The sequence below is a fragment of the Falco biarmicus genome, chromosome 18, assembly GCF_023638135.1.
Source record: "Falco biarmicus isolate bFalBia1 chromosome 18, bFalBia1.pri, whole genome shotgun sequence".
NCBI classification, from domain to species: domain Eukaryota; kingdom Metazoa; phylum Chordata; class Aves; order Falconiformes; family Falconidae; genus Falco; species Falco biarmicus.
Window position 1 is genome coordinate 278,616 of NC_079305.1, and position 23,656 is coordinate 302,271.

At 55.5% G+C, this 23,656-nt stretch overlaps 1 protein-coding gene across 11 annotated transcripts in view; it reads right to left on the reverse strand.

Annotated features, from left to right (window-relative positions):
* Positions 1-23,656, reverse strand: part of LOC130160408 (2-oxoglutarate dehydrogenase complex component E1) — a 36,518-nt gene that overhangs the window by 1,575 nt on the left and 11,287 nt on the right. For 2 of the 11 annotated variants that reach the window (XM_056362803.1, XM_056362802.1), the window contains exons 3-20: positions 22,553-22,741; positions 17,827-17,929; positions 12,853-12,897; positions 10,308-10,423; positions 8,971-9,125; positions 8,388-8,534; positions 7,827-7,917; positions 6,727-6,906; positions 5,496-5,624; positions 4,713-4,892; positions 4,197-4,349; positions 3,414-3,516; positions 3,074-3,202; positions 1,755-1,905; positions 1,532-1,659; positions 1,270-1,448; positions 1,047-1,118; positions 440-562 (exon numbers count right to left, since the gene is read on the reverse strand). In XM_056362803.1, the coding sequence (XP_056218778.1) occupies positions 440-562; positions 1,047-1,118; positions 1,270-1,448; positions 1,532-1,659; positions 1,755-1,905; positions 3,074-3,202; positions 3,414-3,516; positions 4,197-4,349; positions 4,713-4,892; positions 5,496-5,624; positions 6,727-6,906; positions 7,827-7,917; positions 8,388-8,534; positions 8,971-9,125; positions 10,308-10,423; positions 12,853-12,897; positions 17,827-17,929; positions 22,553-22,741 (2,373 nt within the window). Of the gene's footprint in view, positions 1-439; positions 563-1,046; positions 1,119-1,269; positions 1,449-1,531; positions 1,660-1,754; positions 1,906-3,073; positions 3,203-3,413; positions 3,517-4,196; positions 4,350-4,712; positions 4,893-5,495; positions 5,625-6,726; positions 6,907-7,826; positions 7,918-8,387; positions 8,535-8,970; positions 9,126-10,307; positions 10,424-12,852; positions 12,898-17,826; positions 17,930-18,028; positions 18,150-22,552; positions 22,742-23,656 lie in introns of those variants that run through there. The other 9 variants (XM_056362804.1, XM_056362807.1, XM_056362805.1 and 6 more) reach the window with 9 other exon arrangements.

The following is a 23,656-nucleotide window of genomic DNA, read 5'->3' on the forward strand; positions in this document are numbered from 1 at the left end:
GAGCAGCCGCAGATTTGCTCCTCGCTCGGCTGCCGTGCTCTGCCAGATCTGGCATCTGCTTCCAACAGCACCAGCTCTCCCTGTCTGAGCTTCCCCCAGGGAAGAGGCCAAGGTGCTGCCGAAACCTGCTTGGCCCGCAGCTGGAGCTGAAGGCAAGCGGCGGGACTGCACTAGTTACCGATGCCCACCAGCCGGCCGTGGCGCCTGGCCTGCCCACACAGGAAGGGGCCACAGCCACCGCCGCCTGCGCAAGCTGGCCGGCAGCACATCATGCACCAAGCCAGTCCCGAGCACCACGAGGTCCTTGGCCTGGCCAGAGGCAAACTGCCCGTGTTTGCTGCCCATGTGCAAGAACAAGCCCGCCCCAAGTCCCGTCCCCAGGCTCAGCAGGGTCATGGGGCTGCCCTGCCTCGGCAGGCGCAGAGCTGCTGGCACTGACCGGTTTGCGGAAGGGCAGGAGGATCTGGCGCCGGAGGACGTGGAAGAAGTTGGCCGGAGTGGAGCAGTTCACAACAATCCAGTTGCAGTCATAGAGCTGACGCACATCAAAGTCGTCCAGTTTCTGCCTCGGTGAGTGCAGTTCAAGGGATTTCAAGAAACACAAGGTGCCTCTTGGCCTCACAGCTCCAGCAGCGGGGCAAAGAGCAGCACCCAGCCCTCTCTCCCTCCCCTCCCTCTCCAGAGCACATGGACACCCACAGAGACCCGGGAGAGGCTGCAGGTCCGTGCCCCTGCCTTGAGGTGGCCAGCAACACCCCCACCTCCTGCTGCTTTTGGACCCACCTCTGCCTTGCATCCTGCAGCAGCCCCGGGGGTGGTGGAGGTGCACCCTGGGCATGGGGTTCAGCCCCCTTCCCGAAACCCTCCAGCTGCAGCACGAGCCCAGGGCACCCCACACCTCCTGCTACTGGCTCCGCAGCCCCCGCTGCGACCGTAGCACTGTGCAGGGCCCACCCTGGTGGTGTTGCCCCCCTCCCCGTTTCAAGTCAGCAGTTGGATCCAGAACACAGGAGGGCCAGGCTGAGCTCAGCACGGCCGCCACTCACAGGGAAGACGTCAGGATCGTCATTGCACATCTGCAAAAATCGCTCTGGGCGGGCGGAGGAGTGCTCAGGACCCTGCAGGGACCAAGCAGCGGGAGAGTGAGAGGGGGGCGAGGCTAGTGCAAGCAGCTGATGCTAGGCGCTGCCACTGCTGCCCTCAGCTGCTTCTTATGCAGGCCAGACAATGGGCACACCCCTGGGTGCCCGTGAGCTGGGGGCTCCTTACCATGCCCTCCATGCCATGGGGAAGCAGCAGGACAATGCCGTTCTGCCTCACCCACTTGGCCTGCCCGGGACAGATGAACTGGTCAATTATGCACTGGGCGGTGTTGTGGAAGTCCCCAAACTGGGCTTCCCAAAGCACCAGGGCGTTGGGGCTGGCCATGGCAAAGCCCAGCTCAAATCCTGAAGGATGGGAGAGAAGCGAGGGGGTTATCTTCCCAGAGTGGCCTCACCCCTGGGCAGCAAGCACAGACCTCCTCACCCACCGAGGACGCCGTACTCCGACAGAGAGCTGTTGCAGACGGTGTAAGGAGCCTGGTTGGGCCACAGGTGGTTCATGGGGATACAGGTCCTCTTGTCCACATTCTGGTCATGCAGGACATGGTGGCGATGGCTGGAAGAGGGGAAAGCGTTACTTCACCGTCACCCTTCGGATGCCTTCCAGAAAGGCTAGAAGCACCTTTGCAGCCACCAAAAGCATGGCTTTACCTAAACGTCCCCCTCTCAACGTCCTGGCCACTCAGGCGGATGTGGATGCCCTCTTTGAGCAGGGAACCAAACGCCATGTACTCTGCCAGGGCCCAGTCCACTGTCCGGTTCTTCACCATCTCCCCACGGGTTTTCAGGATACGGCTCAAACCTGCCAGGACGGAATACGGCTTGTAGCCCACACAGGAGGGAGTTCCAGTGACACCATGTTTCTCCCACAATCCACCCACGGACTGACAGACTGCAAATGCCTGGAGGTAGAGGAACAGATTCACCTCTGCCACAGGGATGAACCAGGGATGAGGAATCATCCCTGCAAAGAAGGATCGGCTCCAAAGCAGAGCTAGCTCAGTTCACTTCCCTTAACCACAGCTCCCTTGTGAACTAATTCTCATAGACTCACAGGGTGCTCTGGGGTGGAAGGGACTTTCAGAGTCCCTCCTAGTCCAACCCCTCTGCCATGAGCAGGGACGTTTTCACTAGATCAGGTCGCTCAAAGGCCCGTCCAAGCTGGCCTTGAACTCTGCCAGGGATGGGGCACCCACAACTTCTCCGGGCAACCTGTGCCAGCATCTCACCAGCCTCACCGTAAACACTCCTCCTTTATTTATGTCCAATCTAAACCGGCCCTCTTTCGGCTTCAAAGCCTCGCCCCTTGTCCTGTCACTACAGGCCCCCGTGAAGTCTCTCCACATCTTTCTCATAAGCCCCGTTACACACCACAAGGCCGCGGTGAGGTGTTTGTGGAGCCTTCTCCAGGCTGAACACCTCCAACTCACTCAGCCTTTCGGCACAGGAGAGGTGTTCCAGCCCTGCGATCATTTCCATGGCCGCCTCTGGACCTGCTCCAGCAGGCACACACCACACCACAACACAGGGAGCTCCATCTGAACGTAAGGAAGGACTTCTTTACTCTGAGAGGGACAGAGCACTGGCGCAGGCTGCCCAGGGGGGCTGCAGGGTCTCCTTCTCTGGAGACATTCAAAACCCACTTGGATGCAACTCTGCAACCTGCTCTAGCAGAACCTGCTTTAGCAGGGGGTTGGACTAGATGATCCCCAGGTGCCTTCCAACCCCGACCACTCTGTGATCCTGTGAACAGGTCCATTCTGTCCTGCGCTGCGCACCCCAGAGCTGGACACAGTGCTCTGGGGATGGGTCTCGGGAGAACAGAGGGTGAGAATCCATTCCCCCCACCAGCTGGCCACACATATCGAAGCACTGTAGCAGGTCCCTTCATCTCAGGCCATGTTCCAGCCCTATCTCACATCTTCTCCAGAATGAACGCCCAGTTTGGCATAGCTTCCGCAAGCTCCTACCTCCGTGGATAGTGAAATCCTCCACTGGCACTGAGCTGGCCACCTGACCAATGTGCGTCAAGTCCTCTTCGTTCAGACCAGTGGAAGGGCAGGTCATGCTCCGGGGTTGGCCATCCAGAGTGAAGAAACCTGCAGAAGGAGCAGCAGCCCACCATGTTGTGGGAGCCATGCCCAGCTCTCTGTGAAGAGCTCAGATCACGGACACTGTCAAGCAAGGGCGGGGATTGCCAGGAGCGGAGAGCACCACCCCACCAGGGTGATTTACTAGAATATAGCTGTCACAGCTCTAGAGAAGCCAGGGTCTTTGCTAGGGACCTCCAAAACATGGCTAGTGGCTTACCAGGCCAGGGTGAGTCCAGCCAGTGCTTGATGTGCAAGATCTTTTCATCCTTGGATCTCGCATGGGCCTCCTCGCAGATCTTGTCATACTTGGCGATTTCCTCCTGAAAGGCAGAACCAGGAGGCAGAAAAGCATTAGCTTTTAGTTGTCTCCAAACAAGGGTGATGAGCCGGGCGGCCTCGGCGTGAGCTTGCAAGGGTGCTGGAGGACACAGCTGGTCCCCACAGCAGGGCAGCCCCAGGGCCGCACAGCTCAGCCTTAGAGCGCAGAGCTGCTGCCGGAGGCCCCTGTCCCCCTCAGGACAGCCCCGCTGCCATCTGAGCCGGCAACTCACATTCTACCCGAGAGATCCTGCAACGTGGTACCGGGGGCAACAAAGAGCTGGCAGAGCTGCTGCCACGCTTGCTGCCAGGGAGGCAGAACTTGTGCAGGGGACCTGCCCCAGATCCCCCCAGGCCACAGTGAGCCCAAGTGCTGCACAGCCCAGCTCTTCCGTGAGTCGCAGCTGCACTGCAGTGGCCCAGCACCGTATGGCTTGTGCTGCACTGATCACGGGGCATCCTTGAACTACATGTTCCTGTGCTGTTCAGGACGAGCCTTGGCTCCTAACCTGGTTGCTGCCAGGTTTGCATTGCTCACCCATCCCTAGCACAGCTCTGCCAGCTTCAGGTGACAAGCACAAGCAGAAACGGGCATCATTCACACCCAGGTAAGAACCAAACACATAGTTTTTACCCGGAGATGCCGCCTGCAGTTTTCCTTCCAGGCCCCAAGGGACAGTACCTCGTACTCCAGCTGATTTACCACCCCCTGGGAAATCAGCAGCTCTGCATATTTCTGCAGCACTGGCTTCTGTTTCCGGATCTGTTTGTACATCAGGGGCTGCGTGAACATGGGTTCGTCCATCTCGTTGTGGCCATTGCGTCTGTAACAAACCTGCCGGGAAGGGAAAGAGCCTTTGAAAGCAGCTCCTTGCAACCCGCGACTCCAAAAGCAGTCGGAGGTACCTGGATCTCTGTGCTAGGCAGGGTCTGAAACAGCCCAGGAGGGACCCACGCACGTCCTCTCCAATGTGGGAGGCGAGGGCAGGCTCCACACAGAGACAGTGTCACCTCTCCAAGTGCTATTACAGCCTCGTTGCCTTGCTTTACACCATCTCCTCCCTACCATCACGTCAAAAGGGCCAAACAAGCCCTGAGGAGAAACCTCAGCTTTCAGAAAATACACCCCAAGAGGTATCAGCAAGCACCCACAGCAGAGCCACAGCTTTAGGATAAAGCCTTTTGCCACGTTCCTCACCAAATCCACCACCACGTCCTTATGGAAGGTGCTACGCCACTCTGCTGCCACATTGCACACGTAGACGACGGCCTCTGGGTCGTCTGCATTGACGTGGAAAATGGGTGCGTTCACCACACGGGCGACATCGGTTGGGTATGGGGAGGAGCGGGCCATCCGGGGGTCTGTTGTGAACCCAATCTGTAGCAGGTGAGAGGGAACAGGACCAGCACAGCGGTAAGGATTTGGAATATGGCTCTGCTACACAGCTCCTTCTATGGACACTCATAGACTTGGGCCCCTGGGGCAGCTGTTTTACCAGTTCAGGAAAGCACCAGGTGAGCGCACACGGAGCTTCGAGGGCAGCTCGGCTGCTATGCTGAGCTGGGGGCTCCCCCACCATGGCTGCACTGCTCAGTCATAGCACAACCCGCCCGACTCCTGCACCCAGGCACCGCAGCCCGTTCCGGTCCCGGCACCTAGGCTGTTAAGCCGCTGCACCCACAGGGATGGGCTGGCCCCAGTGAAATGTCTCTGGTTTACATGGGGCACAACAGAGCAGCCCTGCGTGATCTCAGACGCCAAGCACCAGGCTGCACCACCTCTGTGCCAGGCTGGACTCAAAAGATGCTCCTGCTGAGTAGCTGGGTGTGGAGTACCCCCTGCTGACCCCAGGATCATGGCTCATGCCAGGAACGTTGGCTGGGAAACAGCTACTGCCTGCTGCCAGCTACCACCTAGACCTGAACCTGCAGGGGCTGATCTGCAACAGACCTGCTTGGACGCAGGGGACTTGCTCCTCACCTGGTTGTTCACCACAACGTGAACAGTGCCGTGGGTGGTGTAGGAGGGAAGGTCGCTCAAGTGGAATGTCTCATACACGATGCCCTGCCCAGCGAAAGCGGCGTCTCCGTGCAGGAGGATGGACATCACCTGGGAGATGTGAAGCCACAGCAGTCAGCAGGGGCTCTGTGGGGCTGGCAGGCAGAGGCAGCCACCAGGAAAGGGCCCAAGTCTCATCCCCGTGAGCCTTTGGCGTCCCAGACAGGACATGGAGCAGCTCGCCAATGCATCTGATGCTTTCTCAGGGGATCGGAGAGGGGCCAGCCACGATGGGCGCGACTGCCAGGGAGAAGGTCGTGGCCACCGGTTTCCCCCCCACGCCAGGACAGCACACTTGGGATGCCTCAGCCAGGCAGCGGGACGGCACCTGGCGCACAGCACCTGGGAGGCGAGCCCCATTCCCAGACACACACATCTCAAAGCAAAGCCTTTTGTTGACGGGGGAAGACAAGAAAAATGCCCCTTTCCCCCATGCTTTCACTCCAGAAGACCTCTGGGCAGGATCTAGGCCAGAAGCTAGCTCCAACTTCAGTGACGTTACTTTGCTATCATACCCAGGGGCTGGCTGAGGACACCGCCTGTCAGATGAGGACAGTTTGTCTATTTATATCCAGCCCTTGGGGTGTAGGAGGAAGGGAAGCACTTTTGATCTCACCCTTCCACTTCTTGGTGTTGGAGATAGGTCTGTGATGAATCAGACCACAAATAAACCCCCCCGCAGCCCGCTCCCCTCCTGCTCTCCCACCTGGGTGTGGAGAGCTGCCTCCTGCTGCCGGCTCCAGCTTTCCCAGCCCCAGGAATGGTTATCCCCGGTCAGGCTGAGATCCCTCAGCTTGAGACTCCTAGTGCCGAGTCCCCCAAGCTGCCATGCTTGGATTGGCTTTTGGGAGTGCCCCTCATTTCCCTGCTTTCCAACCAGGAGTTTGGGCATCTGCTGCTCCCCGCAGCCTGGCTGAGCCAGTTGGCTCAAAGACTGAGGAAGCAGCAACGGGAGCCCGGGGTGGGCGAGCCCCTGCCAAAGTTGTCCCCAAAGACAGTGGTGAAGGATGGCAGAGCAAAGTCAGGGTGACGGCAGGGAAAGGGGCACAGCAAACAAACACCAGCTGGGTTTTTTCGCTTCCCACCAACCTGCCTCCCACCAAACCCCATCTGGCCCGGGCCACTTCATTGTGGGTGTCTCAGCACCACTCACCTTCTTCCCTTCCGTGTCCCCGCAGTAAAACTGCTCTGCTTTAGTCTTGCCCTGAACAACGGGATCAGCTGCCTCCAAGTGCGAAGGATTTGCCACCAAGGAAAGGGTGATATTCCTGTCAGTGACACGGTTAATCCGCCGGTGGTACATTCCCAGATGGTACTTCACATCACCGGAGCCCTGATGGAGGGGAGAGGAGAGTCACCCCGAGGAACCTGGGTGGCTGTGGGGGCACAGGAGACCTGAAGCAGGATGGCACTGACCCCAGGGGCTGGAAAAAGGGGGCATTTTCTGGAGGCGGTGGCAGAAGGCAGCAGGCACTCACTTTAGGAACTGACCTGGCACCCAGCAAAGCAAAAGTAGCCTGTTCCAGGTGCCAAACCACCCACACACCTCAGACACACATCAAGCCCATCTAGGTAAGGTTTAAGGTGCAGGGGAAGGACCAAGTGTGGGGAGTTTGGGGAAGACACTGGAAAACATGTCACGCTCACCCAAGCTCTATTCACCCTGCAGCAGTACAGCTGTCACTGGCACTGCTCGCAATATGCACCTTGACACCCCAGGGTGCTGCTTTCTCACCTCAAAACCCCATCTGAAGGGCACAGCAGGATAAAGCCAGCCCAGCCCAGCTTTCCAAAAGCCAAATGATCCCATCTTATGATGCTGGAAGCTTTGGAACACGAGTGCACACACAAGCGACTCAAGCCTTGGGGCTTTTGCATCTGCTTTAGGGCCCCATATGGGGGCCGGGGGCTGCTGCAAGGGTACAAGCCAACCCCTGCTCCCAGCTGCCTTCCCCTCACCTCGCCGTGCACCTCAAGGCTGCTTTATGCCCATGGAGAGCCGCTGACCAGCCAGCCCGTGCTGGAGACACCAGCAGCAGCCAGGGCACGTCACCCCCCAGGACAGGCAAGGACAGACCAGCACTGGCACCAACACGAAGGCTACAGTCGCACAGGTATGCGTGGAAACCCTTGCGATGCCGACGCCACCCAGTGACACCAGTGACCCAGTCCAGCTCATTCTGCACAGGCACACACCCAGGGACCACACGGGGACAGGCAACAGCAACCAGCTACAGAGAGGAGAAGACTCACCTCATCAGCAGCCTCCAGCTTGGAGTCAAACTGGCAGAAGATCTGCTCCAGCTCTTTCCTGATCACGTTGGCAAGAACATTGAGGCGTCCCCTGTAAAAGCAAGACCATTGTTGGCCACCGGCCAACTTGGCATCGAGTGCAGACGGTGACTTGCCATCCCCCCATCAAGCAGAGGTGGTGCGCAACCCTGCACCTCCTGCGATGGCTGTAGGGTCACCCAGGGAGGGCTTTCCCGAGAAGGAGACTGCAGACCCCTCAGCACAGGGACGGACCGCCCCATCCTGACAGCTGCCCCAAAGTGGGCAGGCTGGATCCTGCTCTGGGATTCCAGCTCTGCCGACGGAGCACCACGCCCCTCCAGGTGGATTTACAAACTAGCTGAAGCTGAAAGCGCAGCCATGAGCGGAGAGCAGCCAAGGCCTGAGCTCTCCAGCTAAGGTTCACCCCCAGGCAAGACCAGTTAGGTGATGGCAGAAACCGGTGTGCCCTCCAGTACCGAACCCCGGCTGCAACCCCCTCCTCCACGCCCCAAGCATCACCACGGAGAGAGGCAGGATTACCTGTGGGGCATTCCCATGATAACATAATCCACTCCCTTCTCGCTTGACTTATCAATAATGGTCTTTAAGGCTGGGATCAGCACTTCACAGCCCTCCAGACCAAAACGCTTCTCTGAAGACCATTTCCGATGAAGGAACTCCTCAAACCTGGAAGGCAAAGAGAGAGTGGGATCAGTGCCAGGGCTACAGCTGAGGGCAGAAACCAGAGAAAGGATGGGGACCACAGCAGGGGAGCCACAGCATCAAGTGATGCTTTAGCAGGCATCGTGCAGCAGCCCAGTCACCCTGGTCTCCCGCAGAGCTTGGCTGGCCGCTCCCCCACCCCAACAGTGTGCTGCACTTCAACCTTATTTTTAGGTTTCAGGATCTTTTATTGTCTTTCAGGATCACCCACATTTGCAGGTTCTTTGCCAGCACCTGAGCCTGCCAACCCAGCAGGTCACTGGCATCACCCTGCTGATTAAGCCAACCGTGACAGATGACGACAGATGACGTCAGATGGTGACTGCCTCACTCCAGCTGGGAGCAAACCACCCCAGGCAGCAAGGGAAGATAAGGAGAAGGTGAAGGCCCCCCAGGGTACCTGGTAGAGCGGACCAGCCTGGCCAGCAGCGTGCGTTTCTCTTCATTGGTAAACTGCATGATGCCCGGAGTCTCAAACTTCTGCCGGATCCACTGGCACTGCTCCAGGTCGTTGATAAACATGAACTCTACACCGATGTGCTGGCAGTACGCCATCTGCCCCAAGGGGAGGAGAAGGGCCATGAGACAACAGCCAGGGCTGTAGGACCTCCTCACCCCTCGGCAAAGACAGGCACATGTGGCATCGTATGGGACCGGGGTGCCAGGGACTCTCTGATCCCTCTCTTCAGCCTTCCAGCAAGACAAAGAGCCCTCTTGCACCAGTGGAGACACAAACCCTCCTGCCTGGCAGCCCCACCACGCTGCCTGAACGCCCGCAAGTGCTGCCTGCGGCAGTGGCCCAGGGGACCCATGAGCAGGGCCGGGCAGCCAGCACCGTGCCAGCCCCCCTGCGGAAGCCCCATCTGAACTGTTCTCCCAGGAAAGGTGACGTGGCAGAGGACAACCTGGGATGCTGGGGGGCAGCTTGGAAACTGCACACGACCCAGCATCAAAATGTTTAATTCCCTTTCCCCAGTGGGCCCTGGACCAGACCCTCAAGTGCTTTACATCCACCTTGGAGGCATGTTTTCCCTCTTGGTGGCATCAGCTGTGGCATCAGGTCCACAACACCACTTCTCATGGCAGGGAGACAATCAGCAAAACAACCAGCCCCAACAAATAAGGAGCCCGTTCTTACAGCTTGTCTAAGATGTCGGTGCAGCTTTGCTTCTCCCAAGGTCAACCTGCCTTGGCAGAGAACATCTGAGCAAGTCCGCAGCTTGCCTGAGAGCTGTCTGCGCTCTCAGACCAGGCAGAATAGGATACGAAATTTGGCAGGAAAGGGGAACTGGCTGCAAGAGGTGGAAGCCCCAGCCCCAGGTTGGAGCTCCTCCTGCACCGAGGCCCTCCAAGAGGCCACCACGCAGGGCAGCCTCCTCCTCCAGCCCGCTCCTGTGCTCTCCCAGCACAGTTTGCTGCTTTCAACTCGAAAGCAGCTGGAGAGGTTTCAATAAATGAACTGTTCAGCTGCCTGGGATTTGTTCCACCTTGGGTAGAGCAAATACGTTGCCCCAATGCAGCACGAAGCTGGAGGTGATCAGAGGTGAACAGGTAACATGGGGCAGCTGGCAAAAGTGGGGCAAGCACCGAGGAGCAGCTCCCAACGTGAAAGGCTTAAGACCTGCAGGTTGGCCCAGGCTGCAGGCAGCAGCCGGACCCAGGACCTTCAAAAAGCAACTACTCTGCCCCAGCCCCGTCTGCAAACAGGTCTTGCAGAGCCCCCCCTGCCCTCCTCACCTCCAGCCGACGGATGATCTCACGGAGCGGAAGAGCCGATTCGTTTCCACCAATGAAAGTGGTTGTGGGCAAGTGGAAGACCTTGTCGAGGTCAGACTCATCCAGCCCGTAAAAGCCTGCAGGATTTTTCATGGGTGGGACAAGCGAAAGCAAGAGAGAAAAGGAAGGAAGGGGGATGGGGGGGGACACCGTCACGCAGGGACCGGGTGCAATTGGGAGAGGCGGGGAAGGGACAAAAAAAGCAGCATAAAACCAAAAATAAGCATGAGGGAGGTTTATACAGGTAAAATCCAAGCCATAATTAAACAAAAAGACATTGAGCACAGAACAAGGTTATTATGAAAGGTAACGCAGGAAGTGAAAACACAAAGCAATATATGTATATATATATGTATATGTATGTGCAGGTAAACCAGCAATTAAAATCCAGGGTAAGAGTCAGGAAGTTTGTAGCCCCAAGAACACAAAAAATACACCACAAATTGTAACAGAGGGGAGAGAACGGGAACAGGAATTGAAGAGGAGTCACCGAGCACAACAGAGGTGTCACCACATGGTGGGAATTAAAAATGAAGAGTCAACGCAAGAGAAGGAAACGGTTAAAACAGACAAACCCCAAAGAGGGAGAGAAAGAGAAGCAAAAGAGAGAAAACGGCATCAGGGCTCTGCGATGACGGACTCTCCTGAATAGCTCAGCCTGGCAGTAGGGCAGCCAGCTGGCCCCTCAGGGGTTTTGGTGCCCAGATACCCCCTCACCCAATTAACAGCCTCTCAATTAGGGGGTTAGCCTAGCTCTGCTCAGCAAACTCCCTCCTTCTAGGTCCTGGCACCTGGTGGTTTGTAGGTGGCTGCTGCTTGCGGCAGGTGGGGCTGCGGGGAGCTGGGCTGTGCCTGGAGAAGGTGCTGAGCAGTGCTCAGAGCTGAGCATCGAGCTGTAGAGCTGCAGACAGGCCCCGACACCACCCACGGCTGCAACAGCGTCGGCAGGGCCCTGCCAGGGCCCGCAGCAGCTCCACAGCACCCCAAAGCCATCGGAGGTGCCTCAGCACCCGCTGACATTCATGGCTGTCTTTGGGGAAACTGAGGCACGGAGGAGGAGTGGCAATGAACTCGCTGGGCTGATGCAGCAAGGCAGAAGTGGAGCCGGGAAGGGCCGTCCCAGGACCCTTGGGAAGCAGGAGTCTGGCTGGAAGGGGCGGGCGAGCAGAGCTGCCCGCTGCTGGCCCACAGCCCTGAAGCCCTTCTCGGGCTCCTGTTCCTTGCCCCCCGCAGAGCCAGGTTTCAGGGCATTTTCTAACCCAGGGCAGGAGCCACAGAGGAGGCAGCTGCCACCGCTCCTCCCGGCTCCCTTCACGCCACCCAGTGCCCCAGCTGGGGGCTCCTGCAGGGAGGGTACAGGGGATGCCACCTGCAAGCGCTGCAGGGCAGCGTAACCCACCTTCCTCTGAGCAAAGGGAGGCAAAAATCAGACCCTCCTGGGCTGGCCCTCCTTGAACTTCACCTTAAAAAGAGTCTGGCCCTCGCTCTCTGGTCAGGAACAGAGGATGAGCTGAAGATGGGGCTGGCCACCGCTCGTCCCTGTGCAGCCTCAAGCACAGTGCTTGCCGGCGGCTGGCAACACCCACAGCAAGCCTGGAGCAGAGGTTTTCCTGGTTGCCACTGCCGTCCATCCCCTGCTCTGCCCACACGACCCTCCTGGGCACTGCCAGCGCCAGGGAAAGGAATTAAGCTGGACCCCGGGGAGCTCAGCTCCAGAGCGGTGGTGCCTGGAAGCATCGAGCCGCAGCTGGCAGCCGCTGCGGGTTTGGCCCCATGTCTCCAGGACCTCTCTGTGGCTCCTAGGCAAAGAGAAGCCCTGGGGAGAGGTGGCGTTAGTACGCACCATCCCAGAGAAACCGCTGGTTGGAGGTTTCAGGGAAGCTTCAGGTAACTTGCTGTGGCTCCCACCCTGCAGCACAGGGCTCCGGCTCGCTCTGCCATGCTGGTTTGAAGATTCAGGCACGCTCCGGGGGGGGGAGCGGGTATCAGATTTTGCAAGGAGTTTCCAGGGCTCTAAGCATCTCTGCTTCTGCTTTGCTGCAGCCTGCCAGCCTTTTTTTGACAGTGCTCAGTATTTATAGGCAGCAATACCATCAGACGGGAGGGGAGGCTAGCGATGAGCAGCCAAATTTTCACCATGACAAAACCAGGGCAGAGTCAGAAGACAGCTTGGATTTTTAGAAGACTTGAACCAATTGGGGAGATTGAGGCCTTGTAAAATGAACATTCACAACAAAACGTGTAGTCCAGCAAGCTAGGCATGCAAACACACAGTATGGAAAAGGCCAGCAAGGCTCTAAATTGGGGATCTCTACAGGTGAAGCATCACTAACCGAGCACCTACATCAAGACTTTTAGCGGGACAAATTAAAAATAAGCATGTTACAAAACTCAAGAGTGGTGTGAGACGGGAGGGGTCCGCTTTATCAGCTTGGTTCATGCCCAGAATAACCTATTCAAAGAGAGTCCTGCACTCCAGAGGGTTAAAGGCTCATTAATTGCATACCTCCTACTGTTAACACTCTCAGCCGCTCCTTGAACACTGCGAGATCTGGGGTGGGTAGGGGAAGGGGGTGCAGAAAGGGAGAAGACAGAGAGACGCAGTCAAAGTTAGTAAAAAAAAAAAACAAACCTGGAACTGTGAGAACTAGTCATGGAAAGCACAAGTCAAAAAAATACAGTATTTAAAATACAGTCAAAAACCATCAGAGGCAAAAGGGTTGGGATGGAGGACGACTACGCGCTAGGTGGAAAAGAAATCCCGGTGGAAAGTCTGGTGAGAGGAGGGAGGGGCAGGGAGAGGAATGGGGGGCATCAGACACTGGGGAGCAGTTGAGCTGCATGGTTTGAGATCTCCTGTCACGTGCACCCCTCGGATGACAGAGGGAGACCGCCCACCACGGCCTCTTCACCTGCTACCTTCTTCACCAAAAAGCACCTTCCCAACAAGCTGCATCAAGGGCAGCGCTATCCGCCACAGAGCAGCGAGATGCCTCCCGGCAACATCTGCTCCCAGAGGGTTTCGCTCTGCTCATCGCTAACCAGATTTCAAGGTCACCCCCAAGGAGGCACCGCTACTGCCTACACACAGGCAGGAAGGGGATCAGGGTGTTAATGAGCAGGCCGTTAATGAGGAAGACCAGCACCGAGGCAGGCACGCACAATGCCATCATTTCTCGAGCATGCTCAGCACAGGCGGGAGCGCCGGCGCACCGTGCCGGATGCAGGCAGGGCTGCCGGAGTGGCGGGCAGCGTGCGTCACTGGAGCTGTGCCTCCCGGCTAGGTTAGGTGACCCAAGTGCCTCAATCTCACCTGGGTTACAAGAAATGCTTTGAACACACTTCTCCTTTCAGTCAGCGGGGGAAAATCACACGTTTGGGTGAGATGTTTGGGTAGTAAGGTCTCCAGCTGGGGAAAGGGGAGGTGGCAGTGCTCCCAGCGCATCTCCCAGCAGGGGCTTGCCTGGCTCTTCCCAAGCTGGAGGACTATTTCCTTCCATTCCACCGGGCAAGAGGCACGAGCAGCTGCCTTCCACAGAGAGACAGACAGACGGACAGACACTCAGACACACACTGCCTTCCAGGCACCACCTGGATTTCAGTGTGCCAAGCTATTATTTCCTTGAACAGGTCACATCAAGTTCCTGCAGTCATCTTGTCCTTGTTTTACACCACTTACCATGCCGGATCAGCTGCAGCAGAAAACCAGGATGAGATGACTTTTGTTTTTTGGTTTGGTTTTCTTTTTTTTTTTCAAATGGAAAAGACAAGAGAAAGAGGAATTTGGTGGCTCCAGCCCCACCACTTGTCAGACCGAGTACCCCCAGGGAAGCTTTCTCCCCTTTACATTTTCCCCAAAGCTCACACTGCTTAATCCAAAGAAGCTTACAAACCAGACACAAACCAGTTGCTAAACAAAAGGCAACTGAGAAGAAAGATCAATTTCTGAGATTACCCATGCAGCTCCTTTGAATTACAGCAGTGCTGGGCCATGGTTTAAGCTGCTGGCAGTAGAACTTGCACCACAAAAGCTGACCTTTAAGGATTTCACTGCTCAGAAAGAGGAAACAAGATCGTTTCCAAGTTTCAAAACCACTCCTGTTATTAACTGCTCTGTCAAGTGTTAAGAAATACTCTTTCAAAGCAAAATAAGCCAGCAGGATCTGCTTAGAAATTGGCTTTCTCTGCCACAAGCCGGCAACACCCGATCTTGGGCTCAGCCGGAGCTCTGCCCACGCTCCGCACCAGCGCTGCTCTCTTCCCCTCACGCTAAGCACAGTTTGCAAGCTACATTTGCCAAGTTGTATTCTAAGACTGACCAGATGAGGCTTTCCAGGATAAGAAGACCAGAGGAAAGTATTCAGTATAAATAATACTTACAGCAAGATAATAAAGCCTCCTTTGGCTGGACATAGCCAGCCGTTTGAGTCCTACCACGAGACACACCCCCAGCATGAGCTAGTGGCTGATAGCAGCATAGCTTGTTTCCAGGACTCATTATTTCCAACGAATTCACGGATTCCTGGTAATTCAACCAACACCAGGAACTGCAATGACAGACGCTTTGGTATGAAAGCCACAAAGGAACCAAAATTAAACAACACTTGGCTCAGACACGGAGGTCGCAGGCCGAGATTCTCTTCCAGCTGATGCCTACAGACCAGCCATGCCTGAACTCCTTCCACCGCGGGGAGCCCAACTGGGTCACGCTGCTGGGCTCATGACCGCTCACCCAGGAGGAACAGGAAAAATGGAGCTTGTATCGCTGTACCTGGATTCTGTTACAGCTGACGATGCTGTCAGCCCAGCTCTGCAGTTGGGGCTCCAAGAGAGGACCTGCTCTTGGGTCACTTTGGGCTCTTCTTCCTCTGCAGCAAGGATGCTGCTGGAGCACACCTTGCTTCAGAGGAACCACGGCGTCAAAGCAGAAGAAAAGCCCTCTGAACTGACATTTGCCATTGAAGCAGCCCTGTGACTTCAATGTCACAAAGTGGAAACAAGCAAGGAGCAGTGTCCCTCAAGGGTCCATACTGGGACCAATACGGTTTAATGTCTTAATTAGCGTGGACAATGGGATTGACAGCGCCCTCTGCCCGGCTGCAGGTGACACCAAGCTGAGTGGTACAGTCCATAAGACTTGAGGGAAGGGATGCCATCCAGAGGGACCTCGGCAGGCTGGAGGAGTGGGCCCATGTGAAGTTTATGCAGTTCAACAGGGCCAAGTGCAAGGATCAGGGCAATCTCCAGCCCCAGCACAGACTGGGGAACGGACAGATGGACGGACGGACAGATGGATGGGTGGATGGACGGAGAGCAGTCCTGCAGAGAAGCACCTGGAGATGCTGGTGGGTGACAAATCGGACATGAGACAGCAGCGTGCCCTTGCAGCCCATAAAGCCAAACACATCCTGGGCTGCATCCAAAGAAGCGTGGCCAACAGGTACGGGGAAGGGATTCTTCCTCTCTACTCCCCTCTCTTGAGACTCCACATGGTGCTCTGCATCCAGCTCTGGGGTCCCCAGCACAAGACAGACAAGGACCTGCTGGAGCAGGTCCAGAGGCGGCCATGGAAATGATCACAGGGCTGGAACACCTCTCCTGTGCCGAAAGGCTGAGTGAGTTGGAGGTGTTCAGCCTGGAGAAGGCTCCACAAACACCTCACCGCGGCCTTGTGGTGTGTAACGGGGCTTATGAGAAAGATGTGGAGAGACTTCACGGGGGCCTGTAGTGACAGGACAAGGGGCGAGGCTTTGAAGCCGAAAGAGGGCCGGTTTAGATTGGACATAAATAAAGGAGGAGTGTTTACGGTGAGGCTGGTGAGATGCTGGCACAGGTTGCCCGGAGAAGTTGTGGGTGCCCCATCCCTGGCAGAGTTCAAGGCCAGCTTGGACGGGCCTTTGAGCGACCTGATCTAGTGAAAACGTCCCTGCTCATGGCAGAGGGGTTGGACTAGGAGGGACTCTGAAAGTCCCTTCCACCCCAGAGCACCCTGTGAGTCTATGACTTACTGATCAGCATGGTAACTGCTCCCCACACCCAGCTCCCTTTTCTCCTAAGGGAGAGCAGTCACTGCTACCACTTGCAGCCGTCCGGCTCTGGGTTTCATGCAGACCCTGCTTTCCTCTCAAAAGGGAAACACATCCAACAGGCACAGGGCTTCAGGGCTCTCTGTTGCTGTGATTCAGAAGGATCGTAGTGCCCACAGCACTGGAGCACTGGCCAAAATCTCCGAGCTAAAAAAGGTTCCCCTCACGCCGCCTTCTCCCTGGCCACTGGGACTGGCTTCCAAGTCACCTCAAAAAAGTCTCCCTGCTCCCCGCGCAGCACCAACTACGAGCACATGTCCTCTCCTGCGCCTGGGTCCATGGCCATCATCTCACCGCCTCTTCCCAGCAACATCTCCCCAGGCACAGGGCTTGCTCCAACCCAGAGCCAGCCAGCTCCTGAGGCACAGCCAGGGCTTGGTCCTCCAGACAAGCATGTCAGAAGTCCAGACCTCAGGATGAAGCAGCTTCCCCATCATCCAGCGAGCTGGGACAACTAAAAAACCTAATCCTTCCCTACAACTCCCAGTACACATAATCCTACATGAGGGTCCAGCAGGTCCAGGGTGGGTGTCCCTGTGCTGGCAGCTGAACAAGGAATCAAGATCATTTACATGCACCGTACGCTCTGATCGGCTGTTTCAGTTGTGCGAGGTTAGTAATCATCACTGCTGCTCTAAGTTAGAAGCATGCCTCTCGAGCACTCACAGTGCCAGGGTAATGACCCTTGGAAAGCACCAGCAAGGTGAAAGAGCTCAGCGCCACAACCTCATTCTAGCTAGAAGAATGGCAGCATACTATAGAGATCAAATCTAAAGCATGTTGACAGGTGCTGAGTTTAAGCACTTTCAGACTAGGATTTCAAGTCCTAGGCGCCACACACACTTCTGTGCAACACTCATGCATCTTTCGCTCGAAGGCATTGGGATTTCCACTTCTCTACTTGGACGGGAATGCATCCCAAAGCTTCCTTGTTATGATCACTGGCAGGGACTCATAGCTCAGTCTTGGAAAAAGGGGGCAATTAAGGGATTTACAAATGCTGTGGCAAGCTGGGAGCAAAGGAGGGCCGAGCATCGTTGCAGGGGCACACCAAGAGGCACTTCTCAGCCCTGCAGAGACAAAGCTAGCCCATTCCCCCCAGCTCCCGGGGCCCCCAAGAGCAGCAAGAGGAGCTGAGGGAACAGACCTCCAGCTCTTACCAACACAAAACCTCTCTGCCTCACATTTCCAGAAGATGCAATTGCTTCCACCCCTGGATGAGTGAGTTCAGTGACATCATTAATTCGGCGCCCCGCCGGCTCTAAATTTAGAGTGATCATTACTAAGGAAACTTAAGACCTTTCCCCCCTTACGGGTGAAGCGATCTACGTACAAAGCTGTGAAAGAGAGAGGAGCTCAAGCAATGCAGCACTAACTGCTCTCAAAGCCCTCACCCAGTTTGTCTGTGGATGTGATAAGATCAGCTGGAAGGGAGGAGTCCAGATCTGCATCCAAGATGCCCAGTGGGTCGAGTTGTGCTACATGATGCCCTCGAATCTATGAAATGGGCCAGGAACGGAAAGGAGAACAGGTACCAAGAGGGAGAGGGGAAAGGGAGAAAAACAAAAGAGGGGAGGGGTAAAAAAGTTAAATTACATTATAATTAATTTGCAGAGTAATTCTCACCGACGTTTGGAGAAACAGTTACTGGCGCATCATCAAAATTTACACAACTAATGCCGAGAGGATCAAGCTTTGCAATGTGATGACCCCTGACCTGGAAGCAACAACACAGATTAGTCATTAAGTTAATTGAAAAGACGTTCCTTAAAAAAAAAAAAGCATGCAATCTCCCTCTTTACATTTTCTGCAGAGCCACCCCGATTTCTACTTTCAGCTACAGCAAGTAGGTGTGAGTGTCTCCAGCTGCTGCGACCGCTCTCCTCCGCCTGAAGCCAGACTTCAGCGGGGCAGGCAGAGGGACAGCGATCTCCTCCACAGCAGAGACCTTCCAGAACTGAGGTCTGAGGGTCCCCCACCGCTTTCCCAGTGTCCAACCCCAGCACCTGCTCTCTACAGGTGCAGTAACTCCACACCAATGGTTTCTTCCTAAGCATCACAGAAACGAAGAGGCAATCTTCCAGATTTTGGCAGATTCTGCCAACACGGCAGAGAAAACAAGCATCACCACCAGCAGTAGCTCCCGAAAAGGCAGAGGAACGTGTCTGAGGAACATCTGCCTGTCGGTGCTACTAAAGGTCAGCATTTTGGAGAGAGGAGCCTACAGCAGGACTGGGAGCCCTCTTCTGGGAAGAGGCAGGTGCAGAAACACCAAAGAGCTTTGGCACCAAGAGCCCTGGTGGCTCCCAGTGGCGCCAGTCAGGTCAGGAGTCACCACACTGGGTTTGAATCCACATCAGAAGCCAGAGAACAATGAGAGGAGTTCTGCTTCTCGCCCTCACAGGAGAAGGTGCCCACAGACAGACCCCAGCACATCTTGCTGGGCAAACTGAATTCACCTCAGTGGCCAGCACCACACATGGGCAATCCACAGTTTTATTTCTTGACAGCTCCTGCTCTTTCTTGAAGCTTCAGGCTCAGCTACGCTGGGAGTGGGGCAGGAAACACTGCTGCCATGGTGCAGGGTGCGGTGCCCTCTTTGCACTGTGACAATGATCCTCCCGGTCATCAGGTCTGTTACCAGTTAGAAAAAGCACTTGCATCCATGGGGATTACTAAACCCCTTGTACAAATCAGACATGCTGAACTGACCTTATTTACCAGAAAAGCATTCCTATTCTGAGTATCTCAAGGGTACTTCAGGAAAGAATTTTTGTGGCTTCACCAGCCAGAGCCTGGAATCAGCCATAGACGTCACAGCAAACTAAGAAAGCCCCGAACCCCACATGCTCTCTGCAGGGCCTGATGACAGCGTGCCCCTGCACACCGGTGGTTGTGTGGAAAGCTCTTCTTCTGGACCAGCTTTGTCTGGGAACTATTTGCTTGTCCATCTGGCAACAAAGCGCTGGGGCTAGCCCATCACTTAGCAGCTGGCAGGACGCAAGCTCACCAGCCTGATCCCCATAGCCAGGATGCTCTCACCGGGACCAGGAGGACACTTTGTCCAGCAAACAGCTTTGATCTGAGGGTGACCGGTAGCTTTGAGGTCAACTCAGCAGTTTGCAGGTACACAGCAAAAGCTCAAATGGGTGTGGGAGCAAGGAGATGGCCTCTTCCCCCATAGGAGCCATGCTGCTCGTTATTCTCCACATGCAACACAAGCCGAAACAAGAAGCCCAATGCAAAAAAAAAAGACCACAGCAGATCTCTGCAGGAAGCATCACGCTCGTAGGCTCTGATCATGACCGGGGACTTCAACCACCCAGATATCTGCTAGAAAAGAGGCGCAGCAGACTGCAAGCAGCCCGGGAAACTACTGGAGCACGTTGAGGACAACTTCCTAGTAGAGACGATGGAGAGCCCGACCAGAGGAGAGGCACTGCTGGACCTGTTGCTCCCTAATGCAGGAGAACTTATGGGAGAAGTCAGGATTGGAGGCAGCCTGGGTGGCCACAACCACATCCTGATGGAATTCTCAGTCTTGAGGGGTAAAGGACGGGTAACAAGTGGAGTCAGGACCCTAAACTTCAGACAGGCAAACTTCTTTTGGCTAATTAGGGTGCTAGTGCATGGATCCCTTGGGAAAGTGCCCTTGGAGACAAAGGAGTGAACAAGAGCCAAGAGATGTTTAAGGATGTTAATATTTATATATATTATATATAAATATATAAACATATATATGTGTGTGTGTGTGTGGATATTTAAGAGGGAAGGGATACCATCCAGAGGGACCTGGACGGGCTAGAAAGGTGGGTCTGTGTAAACCTCATGAAGTTCAACAAGGCCAAGTGCAAGGTTCTGCACCTGGGTTGGAGCAATCCCAGTCAGATACAGGCTGGGGGACAACTGGATTGAGCCCTGTGGAGAGGACTTAGGGGTACTGGTGGATGAAAAACTGACTGCAAGCCAGCAACATGTGCTCACAGCCCAGAAAGCCAAGCATGTCCTGGGCTGTGGCCAAAGAAGTGCGACCAGCAGGTTGAGGGCAGTGACTCTCCCCTCTGCTCCATTCTGGGGAGACCGCAGACTCCATTCTGCAGTGCTGCCTCCAGCTCGGGGACCCCCAACACCAGAAGGACACGGCCCTGTTGGAATGAGTCCAGAGGAGGCCATGAAGATGATCAGGGGGCTGGAGCACCTCTTAAAAGTGACAGCCTGGGAGAGTTGGGATTGCTTGGCCTAGAGAAGAGAAGGCTCCAGGGAGACTTTAAAGCAGCTTCCAGTGCCTAAAGGGGGCTTCAGCAAAGATGTGGAGCGGTACTTCATCAGGGAGTATAGTGATAGGATGAGGGGTAATGGTTTTAAACTGAAAGAGGGCAGATTTAGCTTAGGTATTAGGAAGAAATTCTTTACTGTGAGGGCGGTGAGGCACTGGCATGGGCTGCCCAGAGCAGCTGTGGGTGCCCCATCACTGGCAGTGCCCAGGGCCAGGCTGGACGGGGCTGGGGGCAGCCTGGGCTGGTGGGAGGGGTCCCTGCCCACGGTAGTGGGGTTGGAACTAGATGATCTTTAAGGTCCCTTCCAACACACACCATTCTACAAGAAACAATGACTTGGACATGCAACCACAGCTACAATTAAGAAGCCACTGCTGACGCTGCAGTGGGTCGGTCACCGCTCACCTATGATTACAGGGACAATCCAGCTCGATCCAATTAAGAAATTAATTGCCTGGTGGTTTAAGCAGTTTACCCACACAGGCAGGACTTCCTCCTGCCTTCCCACTCTTCTGTACCTCCATACACTGCACTGAACTTCCCCGCCTGGACACCCCACTGCAGCCACAGCCCTTTGGTGACACCGGGGTAGGAAGGGAGGTGAACTTCTCACTGCAGACAGCTTAGAAAAACACATCCAAGAGCGACCACCTCCCAGTGGTGTCATTTGGAGACTGAAGAAGTGATGGGAATGCAGAAGAGGTTACAGATCTTTTGTTCAAACCGCTGACTTGGAGCTGCTGCCTCCAACCACACCAGTTTGAACTCGGTATCTGCCCGCTTGTTCCAGCAGCGAGAGCTGCACGGCCTTTAGAAACAGCTCACCAGGATCCGCCCGGACTGGAGAGCGGCAGGGCGGTCACCTCCCATGAAATCAGCCACGAGGAAAGAAGCAGGTCCTCACAAACAGGTCCCAGCTTCCCCTTCTTACAGAAAAGCATGGCAGTGCCCCAGCATTGGTGTCGGCACCTCAGCTGTGAAGGCGGGCAGGGCAGGGGCACCTTCTTCAAGCCAGAGAGCAAGGCCAAGGCTGGGCAGGCCTTTGGACTTGTGCAGTGCTGCGGTTTTTGCCTTAACTGCAGCAATTTGTTGAATTCATGCTGTTGTTCAGCAGCAGACTGTTGAATTTTCCCTGTACCTGAGCAGGAACACAACCTGCAGCGGGTGCTTTTTCACCGGAATGGGTGAGAAGACCACGGTCACACCTCCACAGCATCTGGGTTTGTTAAAACTTCACACGGCAGCCCAAATTAGAGCCCCCACGCTTGACAAACCAGGGTGCAACCAAATGTATTTGACAGGTGTTCTCTTTAGTTAAAATTGGCTGGCCATCCCCTAGCCAGAGGGTGTTTCCTTCCTGCTCAAAACTTGTTTCTCCTGAAAGGCCCAGTGGCACCACAGCCCTCTTCCATGCCACAAATCACAAGGAAACATTTTCTGAACTTTTATCTTAGGACCTCAGAAGTTCTCGCAGCAACATGGGGCAAGCAGGATGTGTGTCCCGCGCCACTGTTGAGCATGGCAGGAGCCCACAGCACAGAGGCATCATTCCGGAGGCCAGCAAATCACCCTGTGAGGAGAGGACCACCCCCTCCCTGCCACTGTAATGGCTCTGTTTGGGTGACAATAGCTTTAATCTTCCTATTGTTCAGCAAAGCAACAGCTGAGCTTCTGCCCCAACAGATCAGCAGCTCCTATTAAAAACCAGGCAGCGCAGCACGCATCCTGCATGCTCTTCATGCAAAACACATGCATCAGCCACACTAACCCCAGCCCACTGCAGCCACTGCACGCCCCTCTACAGAGGACATGCTCCTCCTCCGCGCAAAGTCAGTCTCTTTACCTGATAAGCTCTGATGAGAGATTGCACTGCGAGATGGTCCTCCACCAGTTTATCTACGTTGGGCTGTGCTTGACCCAGGAACTGCGCTTGGGACAGCACGGAAAGGCTGGTACTCAGTGGAGGGGGGCTTTGGTAAGCAGTGCCTGGAGCAGCTCCAGCATTGGCGTTGCGAAAGAAGATGTCCCATGACTAGGAAAAGGGAAAGAAGAGAGGCAAGAGGGTCATTACCTGTGACTCAAACACATCCTCACTCAAGGTTACTGGGGTCTCAGCAGTATTGCCAAAGCAGGGAGCACAATTCCTGGGGGGCAGAGCTGCCTCCTCCCCCTTGCCCCAGCACCATATAGCTGCTGCCAAAGACACCCACCTGCCTGGGACAGGAGAGCCCTAAAGCTCTCCCACTATTCCAGTTACATCATTATCTTACTTCTCATCCATCTGGATTGTTTCTTTTAGGATGAGACTGTCCCCAGAGCCCCCGCCCCAGGCCCCTGAGCAGCACAGCTCAGGACAGGACATGGGTGACACCCCTAGCTTGGCTCTCAAAATCACTACTGTGAGCAACGAGCCCCAGCCTGGTCTTCAGGCTCTTCTTCCCTTTTCTACAGGGCAGGAGACTGCCCTCTGAATACCCCCGATATTTTCTGAAAAAAAATTTTTGCCTTGTAGTCAAATGTACCTCTTCCTCTTTGCCTTTGTCTAAATGGCTTGAGACCCAAGTCCCCGCACAAGCGGTGCTGTACAGCCCTCAGCCAGCAATGGCTTTTTTCTTTTTCTGTCCCCTCTTCAACTTTCCCCCCACCCTTTCAGCAATGCCAATGCCAGCACTATGTGGATACTCCCATGCCAGCTCTCCTGTGCCCTTAGCGAGGCAGGCATCACCTCTGCTGCTGTTCCCCTCTGCAGATGTGTATTTCCAGGTGTTAAGACAACAAAGCAAAAACTCCCTAAAAAGCCCTCAACAGACTTGATGTAACTTTGTGGGATTTACCCAGCCCTGCCTGAAGAGCTCACAAATGTCCCAGGCCAAACTCAAGGCAATCCATCTACTTGGAGAGGCAGCAACGGACCTGGGGCAGGGGAGAGACCAGCACAGCAAGGTCC